Raw genomic sequence first — 11,929 nt, 5'->3', positions numbered from 1 at the left:
CAATAAATATGCTGCCTGTATCTTTTATTTTATTATTGGTTTACAAAAGTTAGGTTACATGAAGCAATGACTTCTGGGAATTTCAAAACCGAATGCGTCTACTTCCTTCAGCACGGGGAATTGCCGATCTAGCATGCCTTGATCCTCGGAATTTTCCCCTTATAAAAGCTAATAAACTGCCCCCAAATGCACTTCGAAACATAAGAGAGTGTCTGCTTAAATTCAGTGAAGGTGCTACGGTTGAAAATCTACAGTCGGAATTGACACATCTCGCCACGCACTGGGACAGCCTGAAAAAGTCTCCTCTAAACGAGTATACAGTCAAAGCGTCGGACTTTGATGATGCCGCGGAGATATAGGAAGACACAGAAATAAACCTGGTGAGCAAGAAATGTGCTACCTGCAAGAATTGTGCAATCTGTTGCTATTTCCTTCTCCAGCAGTTAAACGTCTTTACCTGTGCCTACAACTATATATGGTTAGCAAATTAATTCCTACTAACACTGTCATGTACTCAAGTGGCATACAAACGGAGTTTTTCCACTCCTAAATTCATCAAGAATCGCCTAAGGACACGATTGTCACAGGATAGTTTGGAGGCCTTTATGCTGATGGCGACAGAGAAAGAGGTCCTATAATGGATGCTGATGAGCAAGCTCCTTCGCACCTTGTTAACTGCATGACGTTAATTAAGACACGTTTGTGGAGCGGCTGCTCTGATGGGTTTCCCGTTTACCAACAAAACTAGGCCTACATTCGCGCGCAGCCGTGGGGCATAAGACGATTGGTGCCACAGTGTTATAAACTTGACTTAAATAGTCGGCTGCTGTAAGCTACAATCGGAATTTTTTAATATACCCCTGGTCCCCTGTTGTCTCAGTGATAATAACATCTCATTTCAGGCTACATTTCAGAGTTTGCCGTTCATTTGCATTAACATCGTATTTTGTCATTTTTGGCGAAGACATGCATTCCTTTAGGGATATTGAACATATTGGACATTCTCTAACCATCGTGATTTCGAATTGGTGCAGTTTTCAGCACAAAAACTCATTTTGTTCTTTTCATGGAGAGCACTGCTCTATGCTGTTCTATGGTGCTTTCTGCCTCTTGCGCACGCATGTTTTCGTGACGTTGCATAGAAATCCATGTAGCCTATTCCAGGCTATTCTTTTTTCATTTTCATATGTCATATTTTTGGAGTTGTGCATTGATATATCCATGTTCTTGGTTCAGTTTTTATGCATATTAAAGTTAGAGTTCATCACCAATGGGGCTACAAATGTGTTATGTCCGTGCATGTGAAGTTATATCTGTGTGTTGCGGGCACATGCACGCGCGTGCATGCGCGTCCCCGTGTGGGCCGCTGGTTGGTGAAAATGCCAGGGCCGTTTTTTAATCCCAGTCCGTCACTGCCCCTGGGCTATGTCTTGAGAGGAGGTGGTGCATGCACACAAACCCACACATACACACACACGTGATCCCTCAGCATACTTGATTTTCGAATGCGTTTCATCAAATAAAGTGAATGCATAGGTCTTCTACTAGCCCTGTTCTAGGTGAGTTATTCTACTTATTCCAGATGCTACAAGACGGAGTTCAAATTGTCTCCTTAATTGATTTCATGGCCCTTTTCCTGCACTTACTCGTGGCAGCAGTTGTACATGTACTAGCAACAACAGCAGACTGGCTAGTCATGGCAGCTGCAGGTTGGCTTTCTTTCCATAAATGTATTAATTTGGCAACAGATGAAATGGCAATTTAATTGGTCTTTCCTCTACCTGTCTTAGAAATTTCTGGCTGGAAGGAGTTTTTAGGATAACTTGTCAACTGTTGCATTGCATATCACAAAATGTTTGCCATAAATTGGTTACTTGGAAGCACAATATTTTACCCTACATATCTGTGGTGAAGCGCCACCTAGTGTCAATGTAAAACTTAAGTGTTTCCAATGTATAAAACTTGCAAAACCAAATAGCACACACATCAAATATGTGCATTTCATGCATGCACCACGTGAGTGCATTGTTAGATTCCGAAATTTATTCCAAAACTTGCACATTTTAATTTCTCTGCAAAACTTCTGGCATGGATGTCCTCATACTAATCCAATAGGATGCAATGTGTTTAAAATATTCAATTTTATAAATATATGAGGTTCAAATTTGAAGTAAAGGTACAATGCTGAATTGCCTGTTTCTATTGAATTTTTCTGCAATGGCTATGACAAATGTATTACCATTACAAAGTGTGAATTAAATTTAGAAACACCATAGAAACTTTTCATATGTGGGCTGTTACCAGTTGTGTTGTGACCATGATTTTACCCTTTAATACATTTTACATCACCATGATCCACCATCACCATCAATAAGGATAAGAAGTCATAGTATTTAAACCTTTATTTCTGAACATAATTGGTAATTTTCTGACAGCTCACTTGTGGAATAACATCTCTGTGCTGCTCCTGCCAACCATAAATCCTCATATAAACAAAAGATATATTGGCACACTACTTTAGCAACAAACCAAAAGATATCATGTGTTCATATGTTTTTACTGTAACTGTACTGGAATTTACAAGATCTTAATTTAAATTACACATTCTTAGACTACCAACTGTAATAGAAAACAGATGTAATAGGAAACCTTACCTTAAGCAAGTTTAATAGGTTGGGTCCTATACAATCACAAGTTATAAAACGTGCTCAAAACCTGAAGTAAACAAGACATCTTATTCTATTCAGTTGAATTATTTACATTTCAAACATTATATCTTCAACACTGCTGAAATGTTGTCCGTTTAATTTTGAAAAAGCACTGAATATACTCTGGTGGGAATCCTCCAGGTGATCTTTGTGCCAATCAACATGGATTACAACAGGTCTGGCATTTAGAAAGGTTTTTCCATTAGGCCATGTTAGGTTCACGTGATGGCGATGAAGCTGCATGGTACAAAGAAGGTGACATACAGTCAGAGATAATGGTTGGTATTTTGCACACATTCAATTACACAATCAACATTCTAAAGAATGCTTTAGAATTGGACATCCAACAATTGCTTAGTTTAACATTATGTGAAACCAATTACAAATATAGCTGCAAGCAGCAATGTGGGGTCCAAGCAGTTGAGCAGGAGTTGACATGGCAACCCAATGTTGCTTCATTATACACACACCAAATTAACCCCCCCGTCCCACACACACACATATACACGGATAAACTTCCTCCCCCACACACCCCAATGGCTCCCCACAGATACGCACACCTCAAACATCACCAAAGTTATTGTGCGTCCTCAGGTTGTAGTCACGAGTCCACATATCAAGTTTGGTGTCAATACAAGAAAGTGTTGATAATTATAGCGCCCCTTGTGATCAAAGGTCACTAAATATATTGTACATCTTCAGGATGTGTTCCCGAGTCCATGTACCAAGTTTGGTGTCGATACGAGAAGGTTTTGCTAATTATAGTGCCCCTAGTGGTCAAAGGTCACTAAATGTATTGTCCTTATTCAGGATGTGGTCCCGAGTCCTTGTACCTAGTTTGGTGTCGATACGAGAAAGTGTCGCAAATTATAACACCACTAGTGGTCAAAGGTCGCAAAATTGATTGTGCATCCTCAGGATGTGGTCACAAGTCCACATACCAATTTTGGTGTCTATACGAGAAAGTGTTGATAATTATAGCACCCCTAGTGGTCAAAAGTCACCAAATTTATTGTGCATCCTCAGGTTGTAGTCACGAGTCCACATACCAAGTTTGGTGTTGATACGAGAAAGTTTTGCAAATTATAGCAGCCCTACTGGTCAAAGGTTGCTAAAATTATTGTCTGTCCTCAGGATGAGGTCCCAAGTCCATATGCTAAGTTTGGTTTCAATATGTGAAAGCATTGCTGAAATATGAGCCCACTAATTGGGTCCTGAGACCCTGTACTGAGTTTGGTGTTGATACGCGAAAGCCTTGCTGAGATCACTTCACTTCCTGTTTGGCGGCTTAGCCGCCAAAAGTGATTGGTCGTCACAGGCAACCGGTTTTCAATATGGCTCCAAAAAGCAATGCATTTATGAGTCATGGTCTGAAGATCATCTGTGCCAAGTTTCATGAAAATCGGATGAACTTTGTGACCTCTGAAAACTTTTAAGTTATTTTGATTAAATCCAATATGGCGGCCGGATCAATTATGTTGATGTCACAAAATCAGATCTGTCATCCTTAGGGCCTCCGACAGACACCACTAGTACATTAACATTAACATTAACAGACACCAATAGCAAGTTTTAATTTCAAACACATTACCTGTTACAGGCCAAAATGTAATTTTGCTCATTATAGCGCCACCTATAGGTCAAAAGTCATCAAATTTATTGAGCCTCCTCCCTATTGGGTCCTGAGCCCATGTACTGAGTTTGGTTTTGATATGTTAAAGCTTTACTGAAATATTACTTCACTTCCTGTTTGGCGGCTTCGCCGCCAAACTTGATTGGTCGTGACGGGCGACAGGTTTTGAATATGGCTCCAAAAAGCAATGCATTTGTGAGTCATGGTCTGACGATCATCTGCGCCAAGTTTCGTCAAAATTGGACAAACTTTATGACCTTTGATTCCTTTTAAGTGTTTTTGATGAAATACAATATGGCGGAAGATCCAACTAAGCGGAAATTGACGTCATGGGGTGCGTTGAGTTCGGCCTCATCCAAGGATTCCAAGTATACCTCAATTTGTATGGTTGAAACTTTAAGCGCATAGATGTAATGCAAAATCTGACACATTCGGGGCGCTAGAGCACTTGACATGAAACTTAGTGAAATTAATCATATGACTATACCGAATCAATGTGCCAAATTTCCCAACTTTTTACTGTATGGTTCAATGGCAAATGAGCGTTTCGTTATAATAATAAATATAACCGCAAGCGGTGATTTACGGGGTCCGAGCAAAACGAACATGATGGCATAGCTTTTTAGTTTTACATATGCTTTGATTGTTTGGGCACAATTGTTCAAAAGAAACGTGATCGGATTTCGGTTATCGGATTTCAGTTACCGGATTTCAGCTATCGGATTGGATCAAATCTTGAAAATGGGTTGTTCAAAGGGAAACAAGGATCCTGAAATTGGATTAGATCACATAATCTATTCTTGGTTTTGATCTGGATAAAACCTTCACTTTGTGTCGTTCAAAACTTTTGAGTTGGATTGGAATAAATTTGATGCATAAAATTAGGATTTCCCTGTGCTGTAACATTATAGTGTGCTAACCTCCACAACCCAACAGTATTCTAACAATACTTGATTCTACAGGACTATTTATTTGTTGTGGATAAGATGAAGGGTTTGATAATGGAAGGCAGTGTTTCCCACAGAATTGAATTGTATTTGTGGTGGTGGGTTCTGTGTCGGAGTCAATAAGATAAACAGCGTATAATTATACAGTTATACTTGCCTTGCACTACAAGTCCATATTGACAAGTAGCTGTAATGCTGTAATGTTATAGTGTGCTAACCTCCACAACCCAACAGCATTCTATTCTAGTATGCTAACCTCCACAACCCAACAGTATTTTAACACTAATGCTTCAGGTGGGATTTGAACACTCAACATAAGGATGACCAGTACAAGGCATTATCCCACTAAGCCACTGTCAATCCTACATCTTTGCCAGTCACATTCACATGGTGAAAATGTGTATTGGTAAACACACAAGAAAAACTCCAAGTATACATTTGACAATAAAATGAAGGGCTTTCCTGAAAGAGAACACCTGAAAACGTTTGGAAATTCTGGGACAATTAGACATTTGTAGAGAAGAACAGTAATGGATGAAATATAAATATGATAGACTTAATGATGAAGGAAAAATAGTAAACAAAGAAGTTCCCCTATATGTCTTCGAGTGTGTCGGCATTCTGATTCTTGGCAACTAATGAGTGTGAATGTTGATTGCCTGATGTCATTCAGGTGCTGTTCAATGGTGTGACTCTTCAATAACCAATAGCATGTGCATCTTGAGCCTAAAGCTCTAGCAGGATTCGAACTCTCAACCTAACAAACACCAGCAGTGTGTAATGAGTGTGAATGTTAATTGCCTGATGTCATTCAGGTGCTGTTCAATGGTGTGACTCAGAAGGCTCAATGGTATGGAGTGATGACACGGAGATGGCAGGTTTCGGTGCAACACAAGTTAACTTTATTTGAGTTTCAATTCATCTGTTCTTTTGTTCTTTACTTGTATGTGTGCTGCATCAAAGAGGAAACAAACAGAAAATGGAGTAATCAGTGAAATGGGGTAAATCAGTACAGATCCCAACTCACAAACAAACCAATTGACATTTGAACAATAAACTGAAATCATAAGGCTATATAAGGTACAACTAAACAATACTTGACATCCCAAGTCAACCAACATCACCTAATCATCTCTCACATGGGACTCCAACACACCAAACCAACAAACAAAGACCTTAACTTTACACATGATGGCAGAGCTACTCTACAAACTGATAAACATCAAAAAAGTCATAGTGAGGGTGATTAAAGTGATGACTTACGTTAACTCAAAGACGCACACAGAGCAGGACACACTGGAGTGCTGGGTTGAGATGAACAAAAGAGCGAACTGAGGGCGAGCAAACAATTTATCCTGGTCTGAGCCACTGCTCCGGAGCTACAGGGTTTCCCAGCGGGTAAACTTTGGAAAGATTTGCAAAGATTTGGAAAAGATTTTTGAAAGACTACAGTCTCAGACCCTCTCACATCTAAAGACAAGTAGTAGAGTTTTAAGTCACAGACTATGATTTTGCAATGACTAGGGATCTTGCAGGGTCACTATTTACAAGACTGCAACATGATTCCTTTAAATTATTACCCATTGTGCAATAGATAAACAGGAACTGAAAATTATAGCCTACTAAACTCAAAGTCGTATTTTCGTGTTTCTGCAGCATTGTTTCATGCGTGACATCCTTAACCGATATAGAGTTGTTCTGTCAAGTGGAAGAGCCGACTAAATATGTATAAGAAATGACAAATATTATAAGAATAACAAATAATTATAGGCTACAGCTTATAATTATACAGTAATACTTGCCTTGCACTACAAGTCCATATTGACAAGTAGCTGTAATGTTATAGTGTGTTATCCTCCACAACCCAACAGCATTCTATTGTAGTATGCTAACATCCACAACTCACTAATGCTTCAAGTGGGATTTGAACTCTCAACCTAAGGATTACCAGTACAAGGCATTATCCCACTGAGCCACTGTCAATCCTACATGTTGGCCAGTCACATTCACATGGTGAAAATGTGTATTGGTAAACACACAAGAAAAACTCCAAGCATGGAGGGGCGATTAGACATTTGTAGAGATGAACACTAATAGATTAAATATAAATATGATAGACTTAATGATGAAGGAAAAATAGTAAACAAAGAAGTTCCCCTGAATGTCATAGAGTGTCTCGGCATTCTGATTCTTGGCAACTGATGAGTGTGAATGTTGATTGCCTGATGTCATGCAGGTGCTGTTCAATGGTGTGAATCTTCAATAACCAATAGTATTCGAGCTAGAGCCTAAAGCACTACCGGGGATTCGAACCCTCAACCTAACAAACACCAGCACTAGGCATTATCCCACTGAGCCACTGACAATCCTACATATTGAGTAGTCACATTCACATGGTGAAAATGTGTGTTGGTAAACACACAAGAAAAACTCCAAGTATATATTTGACAATAAAATGAAGGGCTTTCCTGAAAGAGTACACCTGAAAACTTTTGGATATTCTGGGGCAATTAGACATTTATAGAGAAGAACAGTAATGGATGAAATATAAATATGATAGACTTAATGATGAAGGAAAAATAGTAAACAAAGAAGTTCCCCTATATGTCATAGAGTGTGTCGGCATTCTGATTCTTGGCAACTATTGAGTGTGAATGTTAATTGTCTGATGTCATTCAGGTGCTGTTCAATAGTGTGAATCTTCAATAACCAATAGCATGTGCATCTTGAGCCTAAAGCTCTAGCAGGATTCGAACTCTCAACCTAACAAACACCAGCACTAGGCATTATCCCACTCAGCCACTGACAATCATACACATTGAGCAGTCACATTCAAATGGTGAAAATGTGTGTTGGCAAACACACAACATCAAGAAAATTCCTAGCATACATTTGACCACAGAATTAAGGGCTTTATAAAAAAGAGTACATATCTGAAAATGTGCACTGTTAATGGTATCCACCTAATGATGGTTGTATGGTTGTTATCCAAGAAAAAAAAATTACTCATATAGGAATATAGGTGATATAGGAGAAATGGGCTGAGTGGTCGAACTTTATTGGCCTATATCTCTGAAATGGAACAACGTATCCAAATTCTTTTGATAACTTTTGTGAGGCTTTGTCTAAACATTGTCTGTGAGAATTTTGGTGAAGATTTGATAATTTTTGAAGCCTGTGAAACTTTTTATGATGTTTGGCTTTTCTCTGAAATTGTGGCAAAAGTAAAAATTTTTAGAGCATAAGACCAGGGTGAAAAAGATGCATCTGAATGTAGAGATTAATATGATGAAAGAATTTTGAGTCTAGGTGAATCTGGTAAGGAGAAATAAGCGTTTTTGACAAGAGCGCCACCTTTGGGTGCAGTACCCCAAATTTGGGTTATGGGTAGTGGGGGGTACTGGTAACAATACTTGAAAATGTCAAGTTTCTAGGACTTACGGTTTATAGGAATATAGGTGATCTAGGAAAAAAGGCCTAAGTGGTCTAACTTTATTGGCCTATATCTCTGAAATGGAACAAAATATCAAAATTCTGAGCGATAACTTTTGTGAGGCTTGGTCTAAACATTGTGTGTGAGAATTTTGGTGAAGATTCGATTATTTTTGAAGAGTGTGAAACTTTTTATAATGTTTGGCTTTTCCATGAAATTGTGGAAAAAGTAAACATTTGTAGACCATAAGACCAGGGCCAAAAAGATGTATCTGAGTTTAGAGATTAATATTCTGAAAGAATTTTGAGTCTAGGTGAATCTGGTAAGGAGAAATAAGCATAATTAACTTTTTTTTTCAATAGCGCCACCTTTGGGTGCAGTACCCCAAATTTTGGGTTATGGGTAGAGGGGGGTACTGGTAACCATACCTGAAAATTTCAAGAGTTTTGGAGTTACGGTTTAGGCTGCAGTATGACTTTTACAGAATTTTGGCCAAAAAATGAACGGTACAGAAACAATAGGGTTCCTGCAGCTACGCTGCTCGGACCCCTAATAATAAGAAAACATAGAATCACTATGGGTTGCCTCGCAGCTTCGCTGCTTGGCCCCCAAATATATGTGCAAGCAGCAATGAGGGGGCCAAGCAGGTATGGCCGGAGTAGCCACGGCGACAAGATAGAACTCAGCTGACACCCGCGATCAACAGGGCTGAGTATTGCCACCGCCTCCACCTGCCAGCCCCCCCCCCCAATCACCCCTTCCCGTCCCACCCCGTCCTGTCCTGCCCTTGCACACATGCATTAGAATGAACTGGATGTGTCATGTTGTGTCATTTTATGAGCGTCCTCCTAATGGGGTCTTGAATATATGTAGTAAGTTTGGTTATGATACATGGCAGGGTTGCTAAGATATGAGCTCACTTCCTGTTTGGCGGCTTCGCCACCAATTTCGATTGGCTGTTACGGGCGAATGCTTTTGTCAATTGTTCCAGAGAGCAATATATTGATAGGTTATGGTCTGAAGATGGTCTGTGCCAATGTTGGTGAAGATCAGATGAAATTTGTGAACTGTGAAAACTTTTTGATGTCTTTGATTAAATCCAACATGGCGGCCGAATCAATTACGATGACTTCACAAGTTGGCCTGGGTCGGCCTAAGGACCTCCAACAGTATTACCAGACACCACTAGTACATTTTAATTCCAAACACAATGGTTGCCTCGCAGCTTTGCTGCTTGGCCCCCAATTGATGAATGAATTAAAAGAAGGGTACTAGGAGTGATACCAGGTACCAGTCCACTATACCTGAAGTTGTAGCACGGTAAACGGACAGAAACAGAACAAAGTTGCACCAGTGCAACATAATGACTATGAAATAGCTATATACCATGGCCTCTTGTGTAAATACTCACTTCCAATCCTCATGTACAATGTAATTGTTCTAATAAATATGGTCTAAAACAGACATGGAGTTAGAGGTTTTGTTTTGAAAGAAACAGACATTTAGTCTAAAACTTTGCCAACTGGACAAGTACTTTATAAAACTTGTAGCAATAACTTTATAGTTAGACACCGCTATGAGGCCCTATGCAGATTCTATGCGCCAATACCATATCCATATGTAATAGGACAAAGGACCTTCATTATAAGTTGCTTCAAGGGATAGACAATTCTATATAAAATGATTTTCAATTACAACTTCAGTTCACGATTCTCTCACAAATTTATATCAGGGATGCACGACTGAAATTTTGGGAGGACACCAAAACCATTGTTCAAGTATTTCAGCCCTTCATAGCACACTGAATGTGCATAAAAAGATTTAGCTAGTGCAGAATTGATGCAACATATGAATATAATCAGATACATTTCCTTTTAAAGAACCAACATTAGAACACCTCCCCCCTCCCCTCAACATTCTAAATCAATTGTATGCACCATATTGCTATGTAGCATAGTAATGGTATACACCATTTGAAAGCTTGGACTCTTGGGAATCCATACATGACAACCTTTTTCATGTACAATCTGTATAGTGCTTTACATTGTCAGATTAATCTTACTATGTCTCAATTAAATTGCATCAAAAATGCCCTCCTCCACCTTAAGTGCTTACCTACCTTCTAGCTGCAGTGTGTATCCTTAGTAATAAGTAAATGCAGCATTTTGGGTATTGAAATATTCACAGGAATCCATAGAAATTGAATATTCATATTGTTGTATCCAATATTAGTTGATCTTATACACATCCATTGAACCAACAAAGAAAATGCAAAAATAGACTTTTGTGTAATTATTCCATATTCTGTGTAGTAATTCCATATCAGAACCTCTGACATACAATCAAAATAGTCTACAAGAAACCTCAGAGTGTTACCTTTCCTTTGATACCAGGATTATGCTTCTACACCAAGACTATTATTGTCAGTATGCATTTTGGGTAACCAAAAGTCCTATGGGAAGGACTTTGCATCAGCATGCCTCAGCATTCCTTGGCAAATAATGGTCTAAAGTACTTATTAAGTGACCTAGAGGGCTGAAATGTGGTCATTTCAGAGATGCTTGTTATCCGGCAGAAAGAAAAAAACAAGAAACTAACTCCCTAAGAAACTACAGAGTCTCAGCTTTCTAAAGAGGTCAAGCATTTGATGGTAGGCCCCAGAAGAGGGGTGCAATGCCCTCTGAACAATGCCCTCTGAAGTAGGCACAGTGCAATTTTGGGGGAAAAAGACAAAAAAGGCCTGTTTTTAAGTGATATCATTGTAAACATACATCTTTTGTCTCTATATTTACTTCAAGCAGATGCCTTACTATTTTTGTAATGTTCATTTAAAGCAATGTGTCTTTTGGGACAAATGTAATGCTTTGGGGACAGTTGTAGGTTAGGTAAGCAGTAAATGTCCTTATAAAAATGTGGCAGAATCATGGTCATCCTACAATTAGATCACATATAGCCTAGATGTGAATTCAGATCATGATTTTATTATGATTAATTGTTAGCCTGCAGACCAGCCCTAATTTAAAAGAGAATTCCAGTGTGATTTTGACCTAAAGGGCCCTATTTTAATGGTCTGAAACGGAAGTGTCTCCGCGCAAAACGCAAGTGACTTTGTGGGCGGATCTTGGGCGCTGATGCTATTTTACCGGCGGGATATTGACTGTTGCGCCCGACGCAAATCTAAAATGGGGTGGTCTGAAGTAGCTACATT

At 39.1% G+C, this 11,929-nt stretch overlaps 1 protein-coding gene across 1 annotated transcript in view; it reads right to left on the bottom strand.

Annotated features, from left to right (window-relative positions):
- Window positions 1–2,387: 2,387 nt before the first annotated feature.
- Window positions 2,388–11,929, bottom strand: part of rlig1 (RNA 5'-phosphate and 3'-OH ligase 1) — an 82,138-nt gene continuing 72,596 nt past the window's right edge. The window contains exon 7 of the mRNA XM_076302719.1: window positions 2,388–2,945. Within this exon, the coding sequence (XP_076158834.1) occupies window positions 2,757–2,945 (189 nt within the window). The 3' untranslated portion in view covers window positions 2,388–2,756. The remainder of the gene's footprint in view (window positions 2,946–11,929) is intronic.

This window comes from Alosa pseudoharengus, unplaced genomic scaffold, assembly GCF_046254945.1.
Source record: "Alosa pseudoharengus isolate Yale_2024_CS ecotype anadromous, Long Island Sound unplaced genomic scaffold, YU_APseudo_1.1 YU_APseudo_1.1_scf_10, whole genome shotgun sequence".
Taxonomy (NCBI): domain Eukaryota; kingdom Metazoa; phylum Chordata; class Actinopteri; order Clupeiformes; family Clupeidae; genus Alosa; species Alosa pseudoharengus.
This window is presented reverse-complemented; position numbering and strand designations above follow the sequence as displayed.